General features: G+C 50.2%; 3 protein-coding genes across 3 annotated transcripts in view; 1 reads left to right on the top strand and 2 right to left on the bottom strand.

Annotated features, from left to right (window-relative positions):
* The first annotated feature begins 3,616 nt into the window (after positions 1-3,616).
* Positions 3,617-6,815, top strand: Plp2 (proteolipid protein 2). Its single transcript, XM_004646284.2, has 5 exons — positions 3,617-3,872; positions 5,588-5,740; positions 5,836-5,931; positions 6,403-6,493; positions 6,683-6,815. Exons 1-5 carry the CDS (start codon positions 3,777-3,779, stop codon positions 6,703-6,705), a joined length of 459 nt encoding a protein of 152 aa, XP_004646341.1. The 5' UTR covers positions 3,617-3,776; the 3' UTR covers positions 6,706-6,815.
* Positions 6,816-7,063: 248 nt separating this feature from the next.
* On the bottom strand, positions 7,064-19,526 carry Prickle3 (prickle planar cell polarity protein 3). The gene is made up of 9 exons (XM_004646283.3): positions 19,398-19,526; positions 17,900-17,985; positions 16,731-16,914; positions 13,449-13,562; positions 12,332-12,469; positions 11,466-11,669; positions 11,186-11,372; positions 10,183-10,488; positions 7,064-7,908 (listed from the first exon to the last, which is right to left on the bottom strand). The coding sequence occupies exons 1-9, from the start codon at positions 19,437-19,439 to the stop codon at positions 7,328-7,330; spliced, it is 1,842 nt and encodes a 613-aa protein (XP_004646340.1). The 5' UTR covers positions 19,440-19,526; the 3' UTR covers positions 7,064-7,327.
* A 2,093-nt stretch (positions 19,527-21,619) lies between these two features.
* Syp (synaptophysin) overlaps positions 21,620-25,266 on the bottom strand; it is a 13,970-nt gene continuing 10,323 nt past the window's right edge. Inside the window, exon 7 of the mRNA XM_004646282.2 lies at positions 21,620-23,031. The gene's annotated coding sequence lies outside the window, so the exon portion shown is untranslated. The remainder of the gene's footprint in view (positions 23,032-25,266) is intronic.

Here is a 25,266-nt window from a genome sequence, read left to right as displayed (position 1 = left end):
TTTTTTTTTTTTTCCGAAACCAGGGATTGAACTCAGGCCTTTGCGCTTGCCAGGCAAGTGCTTATTCTACTGAGCCATCTCCCCGGCCCATCTGATAAGTTTTGATTGAACCTTTATACCTTGTACTATAGAGATGCTGGGGGAATGAGATACACATTTCTGTCCTTGTGTACCTGATGCAGTGAGAATAGGTGGATGTCCTACATGAAAGGCAATAAATTTAATACACAAAACATTTCAGACAGAAGTGAGAATTTATGAAAATAGGAAAAGGAGGTTATATTGGGCAAGACAGTGGTGGGTTGCTGGCCTCTTTGAAGAAGGGCTACAGCTTGAATGATCCAAAACCAGATGAAACCAGATGAATGATAACAGGAAAGGTACTGACAGCAATGATAACAAGTGCAAAGGCCCTGAGGCAGCCAAATTAGTCTTATTACAGGAATGCAGGCATTCCTGATAAAGTGGAAAACCAGGGTTCATTCCTTCCACTATTTAGTCACTTTCACAATCTGGACTAAAAGTGTAAATCTATTCCTCAGTTGTTTTTTTTTTTAATTGTGTAGCTTTTTATTCAGCTTCAAATGAATAATAACAGCAATTAGCATTTGGATAATGCTTTACAGTTTACAAAAGGTTTTCACATGTTTTACCTTATTTAGAGTAAGGTAGGCATACATCTTATCTCTTTGTCAATTTCTTTTCTTTTTTCCAGAAGTAGCAATTTTATATAGTCATCATGGTTTTTTAAATTGCTGAATAACATCTATATAAAGATTTCAAAATAAGAATGTCAAATAAACAGTACACAGGTTAGGAATATGACTTAATCTGTGTTGTTCAATGAAAAAGAGAGGAATGGTCCTCAGTGCAGCAGATGATTAGAGCCCTACAATATCAGATAAGGAGATGGAGGAGGCTTGCCTTTGACTTCTTCCCATTATGAATAATGCAGAGCCAGAAAGTACATGCAGCTAACCTCACACTGCCAATTACATTACAGAGGACCTTCAAGTCATGAAGCCAGTGATCAGAATGCACTGTGGAATCCAGACATTGCTAAAATTCATTTTTGTTAGTGTCAAATCATTTATATACACTCTAACATCCTATCTCTTTTTTTTTCTTTTCATCTTTAAAAAATTTATTTATTATTTTTTCCATAATTTTATTGAGAAACAAATAGCAATGAGACAGTTTCAAGCCAAATTGGTAGGACAGTTTCAATAATTAACACATTGCATACTCTCTTCCTAGTGGTTATTTGCTGTACAAGATGCGGACATGATTATCCTATTTACAAACACCATTAGAACAAATCCCTCTATTCATTAAGAGAATGTAACTATATATCTATCCTAACCATTTTGAATACACAGATACAAAATGGACATTCATCTGTATTCCCTTTTTTGTTTAGTTCCATTATTTGAATATTATAGGTGTGTTAATGCAGCCAAATATTTTTATTTTTTTTTGCAGAACCGGGGATTGAACTCAGATCCTTACGTTTGTCAGTCAAGAGCTTATCCTACTGAGCCATCTCCTTGGCCCCCCGCAGCCAAATATTCTTTTTTTAAAAATTTTTTTTAAATTTGTGTATGTGTGTGTGTGTGTGTGTGTGGTCAGCTCAGCCCACCAGGGGGCGGGGCTGGCTGGCATGTGGTGCTGGGGGATTGAACCGCGGTCCCTATGCTTTGCTAAGCTTGTTCTAAGTAGGTGCTCCAGACCACTGAGCCATCTCACCAGCCCAATATACTTTTCTACTGGATGGTTAAGACCAAAGTAAAGCAAGACCTATGCAACAAGAGTTGTAGCTTTTGGGTCTGATAAGGTCAGTGAAATCCCCTCAGGATTTATCCTGAGATTCTGTACCTCAAATTGTAGATCCTTTGTCAGTGTCAGCCATGTGAATGAGTCACGGCCATTACTTGGCCAGTGTGCTCTCTGTGAAAGCCTGAGAGAATGCTTTCTCTCCATGTGACTCTCCTTAGGCACACTCTACATCATCAATCACTTTCCTCTTTGGCCCCATAATCTCCTTGATCAGAAAATTTGGGACACTACTGAGTTACATGATGTTATAGTACAAGTTCTCATTTGTCCTGAGTCTTAATTGACCTTGGAAGGCTAGGGCCAAAATGTTGGCTTTTATTCCTCAGTTTTGAGGAACACTGTGTTGGGGGGGGGGTGGGAAGCAGGCCCTAGGACTGAATCCTCCTGGACTTCTAACTATGATTCTCTCCCTCATGAGATGCAAATGAAATCAGAGTTCAGCCTGGAGAGTGTATTCATTTGCAAATGTTAACAATTTTGTCATCCAGCCTTGTACTCCAAGAATCATTCCTTTAACTTGCCAAGCTCCCAGCAATTGGCAATAAACTTGTACTTCCTCTCCTATTTCTCATCCATGGGTAGACCAGCTGCTCTTTTCAGAACCAGCAAAATGAGGCCCAGCACTTAGGGTCAGGACTTGCCTGGAATTGCAGGGGGCAGAATCAGACCCTGGGCTGCCTGGCTTGTAACCCTATTTACATAGTAGCTGAGTACTCACCAGGTCCTGTTCTTGTTCTGTCTTTGGACCAACATGGTCTCATTTTTATCACTAAGAGGCTTATTCACATTCTACTACTGTCCTCCAACCCAACTCCTAGTGCAGGCTATTGAACCCAGGGCCTTGCACATGCTACGCAAGTGCACTACTAATGAGACAGGGTCTCACTAGGATGTCCAGGATGGCCTCAAACTTGGAACTGTCCTATGTCAGCCTGTCCAAGCTCCACTATATTCTATCCATAATTCCAAAGTCCAAAAAGCTCTGGAAACCACCCTCTTCCTCCAAGTTTGATACCGACCTGACCTAAGGAGGAACTATTTTCAGTAATCTATCTCATTTACTGTGAACATTCACACTTTTCCTTGAGGAAATAATATTTTTTAATTTTTTTTATTTATTTATTTATGTGTGTGTGTGTGTGTGTGTGTGGCCAGCTCAGCCCACTGGGGGCGGGGCTGGCTGGCATGTGGAGCTGGGGGATTGAACCATGGTCCCTGTGCTTTGCTAAGCTTGTTCTAAGTAGGTGCTTTAGACCACGGAGCCATCTCACCAGCTCCAATAATTTTAACATCAATGAGAATGTTAAAAAATATACCATAAATGCACCAGCAAGACTTTGTAAAATCTAAATTATTCCAAATCCTGGAAACACACTTGGCTCCAAAGCCTTTCGGAATTAATCACGGTCTCAGGGGGCCTGCCCATTAGCTCAGTTGTTGGGGCCGGGGAGATAGCTCAGTAGAAAGGGCCTCAGTTCAATCCCCAGTTCAAAAAAAAATCATGGTCTCAGCCCTTTTCCAGCTAAGAAAACCGAGTCACACTCTCCCTAAAGCTAGATTCCCGCGGTCTTAATTTGAGGCAGCCTTTTGGAGTTCGAAAACAGTGATCGGCGAACTGTCTCTTGAGATCGTTGTCTTCATCCCCGCAGCTGATGCAAGAAGCTGTCCAGCATCTCGAAGATGGGGCGCCCTGGGGGCTGCGCCCCTGGCCCTGACTGTCCTAGGCGGGCGGGGCGAGGGGGCTTCCGGGGCGGCAGCCACCTGGCCCGGCCCTCTCCGGCCCCGCCCGCTTCTGCTCGGCGCGGTGATTCACTCCCTCCTTCGCCTCGGGGGCCCCCTTCTCGGCCAGACGGCGGGCTAGACGGCTGGGTGTGCAGCGTGCTCGAACCCGTGAGCAAGAGAGCAGAGCCTCTGCGTGTCTAGGGACCCCCGTTCACGCCATGGCGGATTCCGAGCGCCTGTCGGCCCCCGGCTGCTGGGCCGCCTGCACCAGCTACTGGCGCACCCGAAAGGGACTCCTTCTGTTTGCCGAGATTGTGAGCGTCGTGGGGCTGGCGGGTGGGTGGAGATGGTGGGCTGGCTGGGCCACGCGGTGCGGGACAGCCGGCTGGGAGGTGGGTACGTGGGCCAGGCGCGGGGCGGAGAAGCTCAGGTGAGCGGGGCTGCGTTGGGGGCTCAAAAAGAAATGGGGGACAGTCAGTAGGCTTTGGGGAAGAGGGTGCGAGCTCTCGGTGGCGTGCGGCAGAGTCGAGAGGACTCTAATTTCTGTGGGGTGCTTGGTAGGAAAGCTCTCGTGGGCTCCTCCGTGGGCGCAGAGAGGGAGTCCTGGAGGCTGGAAAGTGGGGGCCTCCTGTAGCAGGGCGTGGCGCGGCCTGGACACCGGCGGGCGGGCTGGCAGCTCGCCAAGAGGCGGCGCCTGTTGGGGTGGGGCCCGGCCTCTAGCCCCGCAGGGTAGGGCGCCCCACCCTTTGTCAGGTCTTCTTTGCCCTTTTGGCACTGTATGGAAGGTCCTTAGCTCTTAGGACGGCTGGGGAACCTTGGTTGCCCGCCTCCCTAAAGGTGGGCAACACCGTTGAGTCACTTGTAAAAGGGGTGCGGCGCCTTTAACTTCGTCCTGCCCCTCCTGTGTGACTCTCTGCTTCCCAGAGGGGTTGCTGGGGAACCACAGTCCCGCCCCTTCAAGGCTTCGAAGTCTTGGCCAGTGGTGCTCACCAAACACCTAGGAGCCTGGGCCGCTCCTAGCCTACAAGGGGAAGGGAAACCAAGGCCCCCAGCTCTGCTCCTTACTTGTCTGGCAAGGCACTTAGTTTTTCTTTTTTCTTTGGTTTTTGGAGACAGGGCCTTACTTGGTAGTCAGGCTGGCCTTGAATTTACTATGTAAGCCAGGCTACCTTCAAACTTGCAGGGATCCTCCCTCACCTAGGCCTCTGGGGTGCAGGGCTTACAGGCCTGAGCCATCTCACTCTGCCACTCAGCTTTTGTTTTGGTGGTGCTGGTGGTACATTTTAAACAGGTTTTCACTATGTACTGCATGCTGAGCTTAAACTTGCTTATGTAGCCCAGGCTGGCCTCTTAACTCATGGCGATCCTCCTGCCTCAGTCTCCAAGTGCTGGGATTACAGGCATGCACCACCCTGCCCAGTTTATCCTGCCCAGTTTACCCTCAGCCTTTCTTACTCACCTTTTTCATCTGTGAAATAGAGATACACGCTCATTAATTTAATGTGATGACTAAGTGAATCAGTGTTTCTAAAGTTACAAGAACAGTGCTTGGGGCACAGTAAGTAGCACATAAAAAGTACTGTGTGTAGCAATTATTGTGTGACATCTCCCCAGCCTTTTTTTTTTTTTGGTGGAACCAGGGATTGAACTCAGGCCCTTGTGCTTGCCAGGGAAGCGTTTATTCTACTGAGCCATTTCCCCAGCCCTCCCCAGTCTTGCTTGATAGGATTTGAGAAGTTTCTTTGCCTCTGGTAGTGAGCAGAAATATGTAGCTAAGGCACTCTACCACTGAGCTACACCCCCAGCTCTGAGAAGTGCTTTTTTTTTTCCCCTGGTAGTCATCTGCGTTTCAGAATCCCCTCCCCTAATTTAAACCAATCCTCTCAGGCTGGGGATGTGGCTTAGTGGTAAGAGTTTTGCCTTGTATGCATAAGGCTCTTGGTTCAGTTCCCAGCACCACAATAAAATAAAGCAATCCCTTCAGTCCTGGGAGTTGATGGAGGTTCCCTTCCCATTTCCACCCTTTCAGATACTGTGCCTGGTGATTCTGATTTGCTTCAGTACATCGACATCAGCGTATTCCTCTCTGTCAGTGATTGAGATGGTCCTTGCTGCTGTCTTCTTTGTCATCTACATGTGTGATCTGCAGACCAGGACACCATTTGTCAACTGGCCCTGGAGTGTGAGAGGGGGCACAGTGTTGGGCACAGGCTTGGGCATTTGGGATTCCCCGGGGAAATCTGGAACCTGACTCACTTTTCTCCCAACACCTCATAGGATTTCTTCCGAACCCTCATAGCGGCGATCCTCTACCTGATCACCTCCATTTTTGTCCTCGTTCAGGGAGGAAGCAGCTCCAAAATCACTGCAGGGGTAAATGCTGTCGTGACAGCTCTAAAGTACAGGGGAGAAGGGTTGGACTACCCAGGGGCCATTTCTGTCTGTTTCTGGTAGAAAGTGGCCATACTTGCCCTCAGGCGCATTGGAAGGTCTGGCTTCCTGCTGTGGTTTTATCTCCCAAGATCCTTTGCTATAAGGAATGTCCCTTGTCAGACACCGGGGCCTTTGGGAATACACTGATAGCATCAGCTACAAATCTGCCACAGCTGTAGTGTGGTGTGGCCCCTCCATATGGGGGTCGCTATGTGACTGCCCTGTGTTGAGAGGTGGGAGTGTAAGGTGGGGCAGAATCCAGCCTCCTGGCTTTTTGTCGCTCTCAGGCTTGGCAGTCAGGCCTGGAGTCACTGTCCTGCATAGACTGGTCCCTAGAGTTGGCTACAGAGGTAAAAGGAAGAATAGGCTAACCACCTTATCCACCCCTTTCACTCCCATCTGCACCCCTAGGTACTGGGCCTAATTGCTACACTGCTCTTTGGCTATGATGCCTACTTTACCTTCCCTCTTCGACAGCAAAGACATACAGCAGCCCCCACTGGTAAGTGTGTATGTGTTGTTGCAATAGTAGAGTAAAAAGGAATGGGATCTCCCAAGGAAAGGTATGAATGCCAACTCCATCTCTTACTGGTACTTAAGGGTTTTCTACCAATAAATAACATAAACCTCAGCATTCCTGTCTGTAAAATGAGCATGTAGATTGAGTCAATGTTCTCTTTTCCTCCTGCAGATCCTACAGATGGCCCAGTGTAGGTGAATTCTCATTTTTCTCTGCACCCTGCAAATAACTCCTCCATTGACAAAACTCCTCCCTATCCCCACAACACTCTCAGCCCCTTATTGAGGTAAAAGTGCCTTTATTGGGAGAATTTTGTCTTCCAGCTTGCCAAGCAACCCTCCCGGGTGTGGTCACCTCTGTGGGTGTGACTGGGTCTCCCTTCAGCATCCCAAAGGAGACCTCAGTCTTTGTGGACCCACACCCCTGCCTAAGCCACAGAAGGGGAGGGAGGTGCCTCTCATTTCACAGTGCCAGCTCTACATGGCGACCCATGGAAAGTGACCTCCTCAGTGTGGAGGGTGGTTCTCTGGAGTGGAAAATAAATAATAAAAAGATTGCTAAAATCTATAATTGAATAAATTAAATCTTTTGGCCAAATGCGGGTAGATCTCAAGCATCAGGAGGGGATTTTCTGTAGGGGGGAGTGCAGCTGGGGCCAGGAGACAAAGAAAGCCAGGCGTGTTTTACACATCAAATTCAACAATACAAACAGGAAGGAGGGAGGAAGGAAGGGGATTTATGACTTAGTTTCTGGTGGGGAAGCCATCAAGTACAGTACAGACTGGAGAATGGAGCCCCCTCTGGGGCTGTCTGCTTTCAAGCCACGATGCAATTCTTGTCTCGGGCCTGGCGAGGCATCCCTAGCTGAGAGTCCCCGCGGTGCTGTAGGGCTGTGGAGCTGGTCTCAGCTGGAGCATCCGGAGGGCTCCTGAGCCTGTACAGGTGTGGGGGCATTGGGATCCGTTCCCCTAGGAAGAAGCCATCATCCTCAGAAGACTCAGAGCTGGGACTGGAAGGTGAACTGGAGCAAGAGCCTGAGTCTGACCCTGATGCCAAGTCACATCGATGGCGGCCGTGTCTGCCAGAGTGGCAGTGATGGTGGTGATGTCTGCGGTGCTGCTGCCGCCGACGGCTGGGGACTCTGGGTGGGGGACTGCGTGGCCTTCGGCGCCAGGCTGGGGGTGCACTCAGTGTCCGCCGTGGACCTCCCTCAGACACCAGTGGGTCACGGAAGCTGACACGTGGGGTGCTCTGGCGACCAAAGGCACTATCTTCCTGGTGCAGTTCCGGTTGCCCAGGAGATTCCAGGGGAAGCTCTGGAGCACTTCGGAGACCCAGCTCAGGCATAGAGTGGCGGTGGGGAACCCCTCTCAGGAAATGGGAGGGCTCCTCAGGGCCTACAGGTGGGAAAGAAGAAGCCACTGACTCCCTGGGCTGCCCTCTCCTGGGAGAACTGAGGAAAGGCCTGCTTTCCCCCACTAGGGCTAGGGTCATGGTGGCAGGTATAAAAGACGGGCAGGGAGATGCAGAGGAACTAGGACTTTTTTTCTTATCATTAATATTTAGTTTTATTGTCTCTGGAAAAGATAGTATAGGAACTATACTATAGGCTGTCCTCATAATACAGGGATAGGAATAGCCTTAAAAAACAACTGTAAATAAGGGCCTGGGAGATGGCTCAGTGGAATAAGCACTTCCCTGGTAAGTGCAAGGGCCTGAGTTCAATCCCCGGTTCCGAAAAAAAAAAATTCTCAGCCCTTTTTTTCCCTGTACTTTAGGGAAGGGTCTACGGGGTGTTTAGGGTCTCACTACTAGATCAGACTCATAGTGATTCTCCTGTTTCCAGCCTTCCAAGTGCTGGGATTACAGGTGTGTGCCACCATGCCCAATCTCAACTGCTGGCTCAGCATGTCCCTGGGGCCTGAACCCTGCGCCTGCCTGCAGGCGCTTTAATCCTCTGAGCTATTTGGCTAGCCTTCTCAGTCCCTTTTTGAGAACTGAAATTATTAATAATTTGTGAAAATTAAGGTCAGGGGTCAGGGAGATAGCTCAGCATCATAAGCACCTGCCTGGCAAGCACAAGGTTCTGACTTCAATCCCTGGTACAAAAAAAAAAAAAAAAAAGGGCCGGGGAGATGGCTCAGTGGAATACGCGCTTCCCTGGCTATTTTTTTTAATGAGAATAAAAAAAAATAAAAAAATTATAAACTACAGAATTTCACTAAATAAAACTAGGAATTCGGGTCAGCCAGATAGCTCAGCAGACTAAAGTGCCTGCTTAGGCAGGTGCAGGGAGTGGTGTTCCATCCCTGGTGTGCTGTGCCAGCTCCATCCCTGGGGTGAGCGGAGACTGCAAATAAAACTGGGCGAATGAGACTGGGTGTGGTGGTACCAGCCTGTAATCCCAGCGTTTGGGAGGCTGAAACAGGAGGATCACTATGAGTTCAATCTGTAGTGAGACCCTATTGTCCCTGTACAAATGCTTAAAAAATGATAGGAATTTAACAATAGTTATTGCATATTGTTGTTTTCAAATTAGTTGCTCAGATTGCCAGATATAAGCATGAAATACTGGTTAAAAAATTAAAAGGAAGAAAAATAAAATATTTAAGCAGTCAGGCACGGTGGCACACGCCTGCAATCCCAGCACTCTGGGAGGCTTAGGCAAGAGAATCATTGTGAGTTTGAGACCAGCCTGGACTACAAACTGAGCTCAAGGCTAGCCTGAGCTGCATAGTGAGACCCTGTTTTTTTTTTTTTTTTTTTTGTTTTTTTTTTTTTTTTTTTTTTTTTGTGGAACCGGGGATTGAACTCAGGCCCTTGCACTTGCCAGGCAAGCACTTATTCTATTAAGCCGTCTCCCTGGCCCTGAGACCCTGTTTTATAAAGAAGAAGAAGAAAGAAAAGCAGTAACTTTTTTTCAATAGATTAGTAAAATGAGCAGTACAATTATCTATATCTATCTATCTATATTACTTCTTTCGCATCTTTTCGCCTTTCCCTCATCCCAGTTGTTTCTTCTCCTTGAGCAGGTTTTTCCCCTTTCACAGTATTATCTATTGTACACTTTGGATCTTATTTACTCTTTCATGTTCTTACACTAGGGAAGCAATATGGATGTTCACATCTGAGGCTTTTTTCTTTTTTTTGAAACGGTCTAGCTGTGTAGTCCAGGCTGGCCTTGAACTCACTAAGTAGCACAGACTAGCTTCAAACTCACAGCAATCCTTCTGCCTCAACGTCCCAGAGTGCTGGGATTACAGGGGAGCACCTCAACGCCCTGGTGCTGGAGACTGATTAGAGGATAGGAAGTAAGGCAAAAGTATTGAGGCAGGGTTGGTGCATAGGGTGTGGCCTGGGAATGGGGAAACTGTTTTCGGGAAAGGCGTGAGGTGTGAGCTGGAGCAGATTTGGTTTGCCACGGAATGGGGGAGGGACATGGGTGCAGGGGGGGCCCGTTGAATGAAAGGAAGAAAGTGCACTGGCAGAGGGAGGTTAAGATAAGGGTAGGGCCCTGTACGGAGGTGCGGGCGGACCAGGATTCCCAAGGCGGATGTAGTTTGGCTCACAGAGTAGGCCTGGAAAGCAGTGGGCAAGGAGGCAGGGCCGGCTGTCCTGGGTGAAAGGTGTGCATGGAGGTGGGTGGGGAGCTGGCTAGTTGTGAGTCTCACCTGGAGCTTCCTCCGTGCCTGTGCCTTTGGTGGCCGTCTCAGACGTCCCCTCCACAGCAGTGAAAAAGGCTGTGGAGGCTGCGAGTGGGGCGGTGACAGTGCCTGCACTCCAGCTGCGGCGGCCTGCTCTTGGGGCCGGGGTCGTGGGCTCCGACCCAAGGCTGCAAGCTCGAGAGCAGAAGATCAGACCGCGGCGGGGCAGGAAGGGGCGGCCCAGCAGGGCTCGACCGCAGCGACTGCAGCAGAAGCAGCGGTCCGTAGCGTGCCAGTGCTGGCCCTCATAAGCCATCTGGCCCTGGTCCAGACCTGCAGGGACCAACACGGTGGTAAACTGAGCCATACAGCACACTCTTCCTAAATAGGGCCTTTCTTAGATGGAAGTGAGGACACTGAGGCAGGTACCCAAATTTACTTCTCCCTCCTGGAATGGGTTTTTTTTCTGCAGAAAGCAGGAGACTTGCGGTTTGGCCTTCACCCCATGATTCCTCATCCCCTTCTCCTGGAGAATGGCTGGTAAATGTCTCCCTGGCTCTCTTCCCTTTCTTTCCCAGGAGGCCCTTCTAAGAGTGGAGGTAAGCACTGGACTCCAAGATGTGGGCCAGGCTTAGACATTAGGGGTGGCAGCTTCAGGTGGAAGGTTAGTAGAAGGCTGGACTTGAAGAAGAGATCTGGATGGTAGGGGCAGGATTTAGGTTGGTGGGACCTAACAGAAGCTGATGGAGAACAGCATGTAGGTCAAGGCAGCAGAGGCAAGGCTTACAGTGTTCTTGGCCAGAGGGCAGAGGTGTATAGTGGTGGCGATTACAAAGGTGGGATTTACAAAGAATGCCATAGCCGGCAGTGGGACTTGCAGTGAAAGGCACAGGCCTCTGGTGCTGGGACTGGACTTCAAAAGTAGAGTGCAGTGGGAGGTGGTGCCAGGAGGCCAGGTGGGCTCCCATGGGTGTGGCTGTAGCCCAGCTGTGCATGCGTCCCTCCACCCAGTCCCATAATGTTCACCCACCGATGTGTTCCCCACAGCCATCACAGTACTCTGCATGGCGGGCCTCGTAGCAGGTGCAGCAGTGGGGGCGGCTCTGACGCATGACATATCGCTGTCCTCCTAGCGAAGCTTCACACTCGAAGCAGCAGAAGTGACCCATGTGCCAGTGCCGGCCTTCAGCCTCTGTGCACTCAGGGGAGAAGATGATCTGGAGGGTGCAGGCCACCGATGGCTGTCAGAAGGGCTAGATCCTGCCCTTGCCCCCCCCCCACTCCTACCCCTGGGCAGGGAGGGCACACACCTCATCACAGGCTTGGCAGCGTGGGCGCAGGCGCTCAGCGTGGTGACGCCCACAGTAGACCTTGCCAGCATGATAGAAGTAGATTAGGTCAACAAGCAGCTCACGGCATGTGGTGCACACAAAGCACTGTGGGTGCCAACAGGTGCCCAGGCCAGCACGACTCGCAAACACTGCAATGTCTCCGCCTCCAATTTGCTTCCCACACTGCCAAATTACAGGAAAACACTGTCACCATCACCGAGATGCTCACATTGATGGGGTCAGCCAGATAGTTCACACATGAGTCTTCCCCATGGTGAACCTTTGTGAGTGGACCCACCTACAGGGTAATTTTGAGACCTTTGGGGGAGTGATTGGACACTGGCCCTACTCATTGGGGAAAACCACAGAGACAGGTCCTACACATCATAGGTGGCCTTAAGGGTAAACCACCTTCACAAAGGGCTAAAGCAGACAGAGGCAGGCTGGCTCCAATGGGGAGCCATAGACACTGTCACCACCCAGCAGGTCCTCAGCCACAGACCTTAACAAACATTTGTGTTCTAAGGACAGAACCTATCACTTAGGCAGGGACTTGGAGACATATTCCACCAACTACTCAGCTTCAAAGACAGGCTGCTGCGGGCCATTTTTGTTTTCTGGTGTGAGGATGGAACCCAGGGCCTTGCACATGCTAAGCAGGTGATCTACCACTAAGCCACACTTCCAGCCAGTGTGTTAGTTCACAGAACCAGGGATTGAACTCAGGCACTTGCACTTGCCAGGGAAGCTCTTATTCCACTGAGCCATCTCCCCGACCATCAGAGTGGTTGGCCTGGGCTCCCCAGGCCTCTGGGCCTTCATTCACAGAGGCCCTTCACACTCACCTCCTCACAGATGGCCCCTGTGATGGTCACTGGGAAGATGCGCACAGTGCCTCGCCCCAGATTCTCTCGCTTCCGCTGCTGGCTGAAGGCTCTGAGCTCTTTCTTTTCCTCCTCTTCCAATGCCGTGCAGTACTGGGCCTGGGGGGAGTAGGGGTCTTCCAGACTTCATCCATTCCCAAGGTTTATTTCTAGGCCTCTGTATAGGTGGTGCCTCCTGCATGAACTAACTGCCCCTCATCTCTTCTTATAACACCCAGCTGTGGTTTCGTCAAGGACTGTCGCTTGCTGGTTCCCTGGCTATACAGACCTCTTATCTCAGTTCAGCTTACTTTTGTTCTCCAACCTGCCAATTTCTCTCTAGCTGTCTTACATTTGTGATTGTACTTGGCAGCCTTCCTGTCCTTCTTTTGTGGTACTAAAGATTGAATCCAGGGTTTTCCCACTGAGACACATCACTGGCCCTTTTAAAATTTTAAGATAGGTCTTGTTAAGTTGTCCAGGCTGGCTTTAAGCTTTTGATGTTCCTGCCTCAGCTTGCTAGAATGATGGAGTTCCAGGCATGAAACACTAGCCTAGCTTCTTTGTTATTTTTTTTTTTACCAAAAACCAAAAAAATAGTTTTTTGTGACAGGGGTCTCACTGTGTAGTTTAGGCTGGCCTTGAACTCACTATGTAGCCCAGGCTGGTCTCAAACTCACTGTGATCCTCCTGCCTCAGCCTCCAGAGTTCTGGGATTACAGGGGTGCTCTACCATTTCCAGCAGTCTTTTTATGTACATGGTCTACAGGGTCTCACTACACAGATCGGACTCAAGTGATCCTCCTGTTTTCAGCCTCCCAAGCGCTGGGAGGACAGGTGTGTGCCACCACACCCAGTCTCAATTGCCATCTCAGCTCCCCTGGGGGAGGGGCTGACATGGCATGTGGTGCAGGGGATTGAACCCCATTCCCTGTGTTTGCCTAAGCAGGCACTTTCGTCCATGGAGCTATCTGGCTGGCCTTCCAACAGTCTCTTTTTTGGTAGGGGTGATGGTCTCCCTAAGTTGCCAAGGTGAGACTTGAACTTGTGATCCTCTAGCCTCAGCCTCCCTCAGGCCCTTCTTGTCTTCTCTCCTCACCTCACTGTCATGTGGAGGCAGCTGGTGCAGCAGTTGCTTAATCCTGTATTTCTCTCCAGGACTGTTGACATAAGGGACCTTGTCCTCTGGAAGGCAGCTGAAAAACTGGTATACCTGAGAGGACATCATGAGTGGGAATAAGCAACTGAGATTAGGGGTGACTGGGATGCAGTGACATGGGTCTCTGCTTCTCTGAGAAAATTAAGTCATCAAAAGGGAACTTCTGACTCTCCCTCTCTCCCTCCTAAAGCTCCCAAATGTGCCGAGCGGTCCTCCATGTCTTAGTCCCTTGTCCCTCCACCCCCTGGGTACTGGGGATTATACCTAGGGTCTTCACACTGAACTCCACCCCCAGCCCCTTGTAGACTTTTTATTTTGAGAAAGGGTGTCACTAAGTCACTAAATTCCCCAGGCTGGGCTTGAACTTGTAATGTTCCTGCCTCAGCCTCCCTTAGTACTGGGTTTACAGACGTGCATCTCCATGACTGGCTTAGCTCCATCCCCTTTTATATTTTAAGACAGGGTCTCATTGAATTTCCCAGGTTGGCCTTGATCTCACTCATGACCCTCCTGTCTTGGCTGCTTGAGTAGCTGGTGCTACAGGCTTGTGAAGCTGTGCCCAGCTGTGTCTTGGCCCATCTTGCCCCTGCAGCCCTGCTCCACTTTTCTTCTTCATTTTACAGCAAAACTTTGCACCTCCTGTCCTCTCTTGACTCTGCTCCAGCCAGGCTTTCCTACCCCAAAGCTGCAAAGGCCCCTGAGGTCGCTTATATTGTGAAAATCAGTGTTTGGTTTCCCTCTTTTCTGAACTTGACCTCCATAGCCCTTGCCAGGCAGATCACTCCCTCTTCCCGGAAAGTTTGTCCCCTCCGTCACCAGGATGCTTTCAGGCCTGGTTTCCCTATCTTGCTGGCTCTTCCTTCTGAATGTGGGAAGGCCCTAAGGCTCACTCCTTGGTCCTCTTCCCTGTCTACATTCACCTCCTTGGGAATTGCATCCAAACTCATAGCAGTTTCTAGCTATCCCCTAAGGAGTAAAAAATGCACATGTCCAGCGCTGGGACTTCTCCTTTGAGAGGTTAGAGTTCTAAGGGATACCTCAAACTCCAGATGGCCAGAACCAACTTAACACTTATCTCTTCACGCTCTTGCCTTGGCCTTTGTTGTACTACTGAATCCATCCAGCTCTCTTGGGGTCATCTTTCAGTCGTCTCTCTCTCACCTTCACAAGCAAATCTCGGCTCTTCTTTCAAATTACCTCCACACTTGAGGCTGGTGGTGTGGCTCAGTGGTGGAGCACCTGCCTAGGATGGTCAATCCTCAGCATCACAATATTTGCATCCCACGGGAGCCCTACGACTTCCACAGCATCATCACCCGCCAACTGGACCACCCCTGTAGCCTCCTCCTCGCTGTTCTGGCTTTCTCTCATTCCTGCCAGCTGCCCAGAGACCCTCCTGTTAAATTACAGGACAAATCACTTCCCTTCTCTGCCCATATCTTTTGTGCAACTTCCCCTTCATTGTGTGTCAAGTCCGCTCTGCATGGCCCTGCCTCCTCTCTGACCTCATGTACAAATATTACCTGTTCCACTGCTATAGTTTTCTTCACTTATTTGTGACAAGCACACTCCTCCCTCTGGGCCATGGCATTACTGCTCACCTGCCTGGCTCATTCTAACCTTAGATATCTGCCAGGCCCACTTCTTTAGTTCCTACAGGGCAGATCAGACAGGGCATTACCATAGAAACTTACCTGGACACTCTATGTAGAATTTCAGCCTTTCACTCTGTCTCTCTCCCTTCCTCCTTTCATTTTTTTTTTAGACAGGGTCTGACTATGTAGTTCTGGTGGGCCTTTGGTCTTGAACTTGCTTATGTAGCCCAGGCTGGCCTTGAACTCACAGTGATCCTCCAGCCTCAGCCTCCCAATTGCTGAGATTACAGGTGTGCTCCACCATGTCTATCTTCTTCCCTGCTTTAAACATTTTTTTCTTTACACATTTTTTTTTGGACAGAGTATCACTATAAAGTTCAGGCTGGCCTTGAACTCAACAGCAATCCTATCTCAGCCTCCTGAGTGCTAGGCATATAGGCATGTCCCTCTATGCCCACCTTTTCCCTGCTTTTTTATACCATAGCCTTTATACCTACAGAAGCTTCATCATGAGTTCCACATTGCAGTTTCAACCAACTTTGAATAAAAAATTATGAAACCGTATTTGAACTGAACATGTACAGATTTTTGTCATTATTCCATAAACAATTATAACTACATGGAATTTTTCACTATATTAGGTATTTTAAGTAATCTAGAGATTTAAAGCATATAGAATAGGGGTGTAGAGGACACACATATATCATCTTGATACTTATGAGGCTGAGGCAGGAGGACTGCATGCTTGAGTCAGCCTGGGCTACATAGAGAGTTTAGAGGGCCAGGTGGCTATACAGTGGAACTTTGGTGAGAGAGAGAGAGAGAGAGAGAGAGAGAGAGAGAGAGAGAGAGAGAGAGAGAGAAATATAATATGTATGGGATGTGTATGGGTTATATGCAAATATTGTACCATTTCATATAAGGGACTTGAACATAAATGGATTTTTCTTTTGAGACAGGGTCCCACTATGTAGTCTGGGAAGGCCCTGAACTCACTATGTAGCCCAGGCTGGCCTTGAATTCAGGGCGATCTTCCTTATCTCAGCTTCCAGAATGCTGGGACTACAGGTGTGCACCACCATGCCCACCTGGATTTGGTTATCTGTAGGGGTTCTGGAAACAATTTTCCAAGGATATTAAAGGATAACTACATATTCACAGGTTTATTGGCTGTTACTCTTTCAGAAATCAACCTCCTGCTGGGTATGGTGACATGTGCCTGTAATTCCAGACTCAGAAGGCTGAGGCAGGAGGATCACTGGGAGTTTAAGGCCAGACTAGCTGCCATAGGGAATTCAAAGCCACCCTGAACTGCATAGGGAGACCCCATCTTGGAAAAAGAAGAATCAACCTGTGTGGGATTATATTTTCTTTTGTTTACTGCTGTGTCCTCGTTGTATAAAAGTGTTTGACATGCAGAAAATGCTCAGTAACTATTTGTTGAATGAATGAATAGTCGTGTAGGATAGGACTGGAATAGGTAGACAGCTCCAGGAATCAGTCAGGTGTGCTGGGTGACTGCCCCTCTATCAAGACAGGTTAGGACACTGCAAATGTTTCATATGTGTGCACATGGCTGCATGCTTGCCCACTGGAGAGTGATAGTGGGTAGCTGGCCTTTGATCACCTGCTCAGGCTTAAGGCCGGGGGGCACCCAGGCATACTCTTCGGATGCACAGCCTGAGTCGTCGTCAGAGATGGAGTGACGCTGGAAGTCTGAGATTAGGCGACACATGATGCGTTCCAGGTCCACAGGCACTGTGTGCACTGCGTGCTCCTCCCTTGGGCATTTGCAGTGTTGGCAGATCTTTCTTCAGGGCGAGACAGTAGGTCAATTACGAAGCAGTTGCTTATCTGGACCCACCCAGCTCCCTCAGCACACCAAATCATGTTGAAAGGCAGGACATAAAGATTACAGGGCTCTGCACCTGGGGGCTAGGGCTGACAGGGGTCTAAGCCAAGGTGTGGCTTGGATCTCTGGCCAGGCAGTGGAGATTAGGGCACTGCCTGTGAGGGGCTCAGCTTCTGGTTGATGGCAGAGCTGTGAAATGTGGGCTGAGGAAACTGGAGGTGTGGGCTTGGAGCCTGGGCGGCAGGATATGAAGGGGTGGGACTGTGGGGCCTCGAGGACATCCCTTAACCTTCTATCTTTGGGACTTGGGTTGGACTCTCTGTTTTTTTTTGGAACCAAGGATTGAACTCAGGCCTTTGCACTTGCCAGGGAAGTGCTTATTCCACTGAGCCATCTCCCCGGCCCTGGGTTGGACTCTCTGGGCAGCGGGCCTGAGAGCGTAGGACTGCGAAGACAGCCTGGAATTTAGGAGCTTTCCCTGAGGAACGCGTCGACGCTTTGTAGGGAAACTGACTAGGCTCTGAACTTGCTCATGTGTTGGGGGTGATGATCCTGTGGACTCTCTCTGAGGTCTTTTATTAACTTCTGGGGGCAGGGATCCAGCTAGAATAGGACAATGGGCCTTGGACAAGAGTTCTGAGCCTAAGAACTAAGAGGGGAGGAGCGTGTGGGTGTTGTCAGGGCCGGGGAAGGAGGGTATCCCTAGGGATGGGACTCTAGCTTCAGGCGGACTATTGGGGCTCTGTAGTGGGTGGAGCTCTTCTGGAAACAGAACTCCAGGTAACGAGTCAGGGGGCAGGGCTCCGCAGCAGAGCTTGAGGCTCCTTTTTCCTTACCAAGGTCTATCATGGGAACCCGGGCCTAGGGGCGTGGCCTGAGCCTCCAGGTGTTCCCCCCCCAGGGCGGGGCTCTGACAATGGGGAGGCCTTGGGTGTGTCTCTTACCTCCACCCGTGCAGCAGGAAGCCTGGGCACTGCTCTCTGCAAGAGTTGCAAGGCTGGCCCCGGTCTGGGTCCTCCGCCTCTGGAGGCTGTAGTGGGTGGGGGCAGACGCAGGGCCGGGAAAGGCACCAGAACAGGGAGGGAGAAGTCAACACTCCTCCACTCCCAGGCCCGCGACCGCACGCTGGGGCCTGTCCCACCAGGGCAGCGCTGGGCAGGCTGGGACAGCGCCTGGAGTGCGGGGGGAGGGGCACAACGGAGCCAGAGGCGGGCATCTGAGGCTACCAAGCCCCCCCACCCCCCTCGTCACCCTTTCAGGGAATCGCCCTGCCAAGGCTGCCCCCCTCCCAGCTTCAGACACCTCTCACCAACCTTCAGTACCTCAGGGCTCAAACACCTCTAGAATCAGAATACCCCGACAAAGCAGAGTCCCTAATCTAGGCATCCCCTTCCAGGCCTCATCCTGGTCTCATCTCCACCCAAGAAGTCAGCAGCACTGGACTGCCCTGGCTAGGAGTCTGACATCCTCATCCTTCATTGGGATCACCACAAGAACACTGCTGTTTCCTTCAGAAGGCAAAGAACCCCTCCCTGAAGCTGTAGCTTTATTCCCTCTTACCCAAAGAACTACAGATTCTCCCCTAGGATGTTAGGAGGCTTCTGCTGCACTCAGAAACCTCCACACCAAGACCTTGGCATTTACCCCTCCTTATATATTAGGACTATTCAATTCTCTAGACCACCAAAATCCAAAACGGGTATCCCACAATTGCTGGTAAAAGACTTAAAAAAAAAAAAAAAAGACCCTCCTACTTACGATGTCAAAATTTCTCAGACTCAGGTGGAAACTTGGTAGCCTTGTTACCCAAATCCCAGTCCCTTGACCACAAGGATTGGACACTCCACGAGTATAGGATCCCACCACTCACATTATGTTCCCTCAAGATATGAGGTCCCTTACCTCAGAAACTCAGGGGGTCCCTGCTCAACTTAAGACCCAGAGACCTAGTCTTTTGACTCTCAGAATTCCGTCCCATAATCTACAGGAAAGGGGAGCCCACCAGGTCCCTAGGGTGCTAAAAAAGTGCCCTGGGAAGCCAGGAGTGGTGGTGCATGCCTGTGATCCCAGCGGCTGAGGCAGGAGGACGATAGCCACTAGTTCAAGGCCAGCCTGGGGTTACATAGTGAATTCAAGGCTGGCTTGGGTTACATAGTGAGTTCAAGGATAGCCTGAACAACATAGAGACCCTGTTTTAAACAAACAGACGAACAAACTGCTCTAGGAAGTGATTAGGGAGACCTAGTCGGGTCTTAAGTTGGGGCTACTATATTTACAGGGTCCTTCAACCTTACACCTTAAGCAGCTTCAGCGTCAGGCCAGGGAAAGCTGCGAATGGGGATTCCCCAGCCTGCGAAGCCGTTCCTCACTACCCCTGTGCTCCTTCTCCAGGATCTATTCAGTTTACCCCTGATCCCCACCGCTGCCCTGAGTCGCGCTCACCACACGGCCGGAGCGGCGTCTCCGGGATCCACGCGTGAACATGGCGCGTCCAGACAGGGTCAAGCCAGGCCGGGTCAGGCAAATGGAATCTGCCGGGCCACCGCGCGTCTGGCCTGGGAGCTGTGTTCCGTAAACCTGACACCCGTGTGGGAGGAGCGCCCGGCAGGGCCCGCCCCTGGGCCTGTACTCTCCTTGTCACCCTTGCCTAAGGGTGAGCCTTGAGCAGCCAGGAGTGCCCCATTCTCTCCGCCGGACAGGAGCGTGACACCCAGAGGCAAGACCTCCAGAATCCCAACGTGCTACTTAGCCTCCAGAGCTCGAAGTCTGCCGTGGAGGAGGTGCTGTATGTGGGTGTTGAGGTGCCAGAACTTGGAGCTGGTGAAATAACTGGAAGAGGTGTGTTGCCACGCTGTCCATTCATCTTGGATGCTTATTTGGGGCAAGGGGTCCAGCTATCTCTGATCCCTCCCCACCAGTGAGGTCCGCACAATCTTTTCCTCGGATCAATGTGAGAATAGCCCAACTTCACTCGCAGCTCCACGTGGTGTTCCGACTCTCGCTAGACAGCTAGGCCCTCCCTAGTTCCTTCTCAGAGCCAGGACTAGTTCAGACTTCTTTGGAGGGGGCTGAAGTACCTGGCCGGATTCCAAGGCCCTCCTCCTCACTCTCTCGCATCCTTACAAGTTTAGATGTTGTACCCCCCAAGTGCCAAGACTAGAATCTTGAAGTCTGCACCCCCCATTTTTCCCCTCTCCTGGAGCTTGGTTCCAGAGCTGGGAATCCCTTCTTCACACCGTCGGGCTGCAGCTGTGCCTCAGGGCTGGGAGGAGACCATGCAGCAGTTGGAACTCAGAAGTCGGGCGCCTGGCCGGGGTCTCTAATTAGGCAGGAGGCGGCGGCGGCAGTCAGCCTGGCCTTTCATCCTGGATGCGGGGAGCTCCCCCCATCCCCGACACACACTATTACACACATCCTTGTCTCTACTCGCCCCTCTTGTCTCTGGGAGGAGTCCGGGAGAGGAGAAGGAGAATGAATAAAGTGATGAGGGAATCAGACAGACGTGCCTCCCCCCTCCAACCCAGCCGGTCTTGCAGTTTGCAGCCAGGGCAGAGGCGAGGAAGAGGCAAGATAGCAGGATATGAAGATGAGGTGGATGGGTGGGGTGAGGTCTCCCTGTTTTTGGGTCACTCAGATTCAGATGTGTAGGTTCTTTTGCTTGCAGATGACCCAAAAGACCATGTATTTTGGTAGAAAAGGAAAGAAGGATTTATTTGAAGCCAGCTCTGCAGACTAACCATTTGCCTCAATTCAACATCAGAAGTCCCCTGTACAGGTGGATGAGGGGAGCAGAGAGATGGTGGAGACCTCCACCTTTGCGCTTTCATTTCCAGCCACTTTTGCTTTATTCCTCTTGCTTGGAAGGAACCTGACTCCAACGCTCTGGGGCTCACATCTATATATACTGCCACTTACTTTAGGCTAAGGGGAGAAAGTGCTGCTTCTGTGCTCAGCAGGAGGAAGTCCGGAGAAATTTTTTTATTTTATTTTATTTTATTTGTGTGTGTGTGTGTGTGTGTGTGTGTGTGTGTGTGGCCAGCTCAGTCCACCAGGGGGCGCGGCTGGCTGGCATGTGGTGCTGGGGGATTGAACCGCGGTCACCTGTGCTTTGCTAAGCTTGTTCTAAGTAGGTGCTTTAGACCACTGAGCCATCTCACCAGCCCCACGTCTGGAGAAATTGCTTACCTCAACAAGAAAAAAGTCTAGCTTCTAAAGATTTCTTCTGGAGTGCTGGTCACATTCCTAGTCAGCAGTTTGGAGGAGAGGGCTCCGCAGGGGCTGGGAAGGCTCTTGGCTAAGGGAGCAGAGTGAGAACTGAAGCCCAGAATGACTGGGTATTGGGCAGCTGGTAGCAGGGCAGAATGCAGAGCTCTACAGTGTGTGACTTAGAATGATGGGTAAGCAAGGCTGCACAGGATGCTTGGCGGCTACCTGTGGATCATGCTCAGAGCTTCCTCTCCCCCACTGCTTCCCTTCTGACCCAAGAAAGACATACTAAGAAATTAGAGGCTGGGTGTGATGGCACATATCTGAAATTCCAGCACTCAGGAGGCTGAGGCAGGAAGTTTGCTGTGAGTTCAGGGACAGCCTGAATTACATAGAGACCTTGTCTTAAAAAAAAAGAAAAAAAGAACAAAAAATAAAAGAAGTTAGAGCCAGGTGGACTAGGTGGTTGAGGAGTTTATTTGGGGAGAATTACTCATGTTTGCTCTTCCTTGGGAGGGGGTCTTCAAACAATATCGAAGGGTGCAGGAAGAGGGGGTCTGGAGGGGAGGAGAAGGGGGCCACAGCCAGACAAAATGGCAACACACGATCACAGGCACTACCGACATCACAGACACAGCAGAGGGTGCAGGATAGGGGCTCCAGACCAGGCCTCCAAACACCCCAGGATGGGTGGAGGTGTGGAGGGAGAGAGGGGCAAGGAAAGGGGGAGGCCAGCCCCACAGACCCATTGGCTCTGTCCTCGGATTACCTAGCTGTGTGACCAAGGGTGTGGGCAAGTGTGAGTGGGTATTTTTGTCTGGATCCCACCCCTCACTCTCCAAACCTTGTCACTCAGCTCTTCCCAGGCCATTAAGGTCCCCAGCCTTGGGCAGGCACAATTCCCCTCCTACCCTTAATTAAATTTATCCTGCAGCTTCTAAGCCCCCCACCCCCCTGCCCAAACCCTCTCACTTTAAAGCACTTTCCTTATTGTGCCTTCCAGGGAGGGGCTGCTCCTTCTAAAACCACCAGACAAGCCCCACTCTATGTGCTGCCCTGTCTGGAACCCTCAGTAGGACCTCACCCCCAGCTTGTCCCTTTCTTAAACACTACTTCATGCCCCACTCAAAATCTATTCCCCTTATAATCAAGCTCACTCCTGAATGTTCCAAGCTACCATTCCAATCCAAGACCTGCCCACTCTGGAGCCTACCTGTTCCCATCACTGAAAGCACCCCCTTCTAGAGCCATGTCTCACCCTCTAAACTCCAGATCCAGCAAGTCTGGAACCTAGCCCTACAGACCAGTCCCCTTCATGCCACAGCTCTCCACCCAGACCACTGTGGGTGTGAAGTTGTCCTTTCTACCCCAGATCCCATTCCAGTCTCTCCTTTCTCCCACCCCAGGGGTTCACTTTCCCATTACAGCCTCTGTTCAGGCCTTGCTGGAGGAACCAAGGCCAGAGTTAGGAGGCAGGAGGGGAAAGAGGAGAGTCAGAAATCACGTTCACCCTCCCCAAATAGCTGAGGCCTGTTCCCTCCTTGTCCCCCTTCCAGAGCCCTTTAACCTCAGGGGACAGGGCCAGGAACAGAGAGGGGCTGAGGGATGCAGAGGAAGAGATGGGGGTAAGGAAGGAATCCACTGAAGACTGGGCCTCAAATGCATGAGGGAAGTGGGTGAGGGCAGGGCTCAGACAGATAAATAGATATTTATATATATAATAAATATATATTATATATATATATATATAAACAGCAAAGACAGGGTCTCCTGGCTTAAGGGGTGGAGACCTAGGGTACAGGGGCAGGAAGGGGGGCAGGCCTTCTTCTGAGCTCTTGCCCACCCAGGGATTCTTCGGGGCTGCACTGACCTGTAGAGACAAAAGAGACAGAAACGCGGAGTCCAGACACAGGTGACACCCTTGGGGAGGACCTGGGCTGCTCTGTTCTCACTCTGGTTTTATCTTCTGCCATCTTTTCTTCTTCTTCCATCACTCAAAGCCCTGAGGTCAGCTTCATCCCAGTGGGGCTCACTCAGAAGATACTTTTTATTTTTGGGTACCAAGAATTGAACTCAGGGCTGGTGAGATGGCTCAGTGGTCTAGAGCACCTACTTAGAACAAGCTTAGCAAAGCACACAGACCACGGTTCAATCCCCCAGCACCACATGCCAGCCAGCCCCACCCCCTGGTGGGCTGAGCTGGACACACACACACACACACACACACACATAAATAAATAAAATTAAAAAAAAAAGAAAAAAAGAATTGAACTCAGGACCTTGCACTTGCCATGCAGGAACTGTGCTGCTGAGCTATATCCCTGGCCCATCAGAAGATATTCTTGACTGTTTCCCCAACTGGGTTAGGCATCAAAGTGATTAGGGTCCCAACTCCCAAATACCTATTAACTGGTACTGTTATAGTTATTAATAAGAAACTATACTGAACTGGACACAGTGGCACATGCCTATAATCCCAGCACTTGGAGGCTGAGGCAGAAGGATCGAAGTGAGTTTGAGGCCAGTGTGGGCTACATAGTGATTTCAAGATCATCCTGAACTACATGGTGAGACCTTGTCTCAAAAAGTAAAACAAAGGGAACAGAAGAATTTATATTGAGCAAAACGAAGATCCCTATCTTTGTGGGGCTTACATTGTAGCAAATAGAGACAGATGTCTCGCAGCAAATATGATAAATGAATTTGCTGGTGTAATATAAGTTGATGATGAAATGGGCTAAAGTGGAGTGAGCAAGGGAGAGTGGTAAGTGATGTTGGAAAGGTCACACAAGACCTTGCAGATCAAGTTTCGAGGACTACAGCTTTGTCTGGATGAGATGTAAGTCATGGGGTGATTTTTGTTTGTTTCTTTTGTTTTGTTTTTCTTTTGTATTTTAGGCAAGGGTCTACAGGGTGTTCAGGGTCTCACTACTAAATCGGGCTCATAGTGATCCGCCTGTTTACAGCCTCCCAAGAGCTGAGATTACAGGTGTGCCCAGTCTCAATCACTGTCTCACAGTGTGCCCTGGGGGGTGGGGCTGGCATGACAGGTCCAGGGATTGAACCCCAGGCTTTAATCCACTGAGCTATTTGGCTGGCCCTAAGTTTGTTTTCTTTTTGACACCATCTCACTATGTAGTTCAGGCAGGCCTTAAACTTCCTATGTAGCTCAGGCTGGCCTTGAACTCACGGTGATCCTCCTGTTTCAGCCTCCTGAATGCTGGCTTACAGGATGCACCACCATGAGTACAGGGTACTGTGAAAGATACCAGGAGGATTTGTTTTAGACAGGGTAGTCAGGCAAGACCTCCCTGAGCAATCGAAAAAGAATGAAAGGGCTGGTCAGGGAAAGATGTCAGTGAGTATGGAGATCCAGGGGAGAGGAAGTGCTAAGGCCCTTACATCAGACTGCACCCAGCACCCTGAGATGCCCGGTTTGGCTGGAACGGTAGAAGAAAGCAGAGTTTTAAATATATAGGATCTTTTGGCTAGAACAAAGACTTCTGTGAGTGGGGCCAGGGAGATGGCTCAGTGGAATAAGCGCTTGCCTGGCAAACACAAGGGCCTGAGTTCAATCCCTGGTTCAAAACTTCTGTGAGTGAATGGGATGCAGGTCTCTGTGGACTTCTGAGCACGGGAGGGTCATGGGCTAATTTTGAGTCTAATAGATTCCTCTGAATGCTGTTAATTGATAATAGAAGGGGCTGGGGAGAAGGGGCTCAGTAGAATAAGCGCCTGCCTGGCAAGCACAAGGGCCTGAGTTCAATTCCCGGTTCCAGCAAAGAAAAAAAAGATAATAGAAATGGGAGGGGGGGGGACACCTGGGAACAGGTCTGAGAAGACAGGTGAGAAGTGGAAAGACCAGGGCACATTTTGATATTTTGATATTTTGATTAGATGTGGGATGCTTGAGTGCATTTTCTGCCCTTCCCATCCTGGCTAACCCTGTGCCAGAAACAGGCTCAACCCATTTCTCCCCTTGCCTTTTCTCTCCATCTACGCACCCGCCCCCACAATTGGGAGAAATCTCACTATTGGGGCAGGGGAGGAGCACTGAACCCAGGATCTTCTGTTACATCCTCAGCCCTTAAAAAAATTATATATA

Source organism: Octodon degus, unplaced genomic scaffold, assembly GCF_000260255.1.
Source record: "Octodon degus isolate 3935 unplaced genomic scaffold, OctDeg1.0 scaffold00263, whole genome shotgun sequence".
NCBI classification, from domain to species: Eukaryota; Metazoa; Chordata; class Mammalia; order Rodentia; family Octodontidae; genus Octodon; species Octodon degus.
The sequence above is the reverse complement of the archived record's forward strand: the minus strand, read 5'-3'. Positions and strand labels throughout refer to the sequence as shown.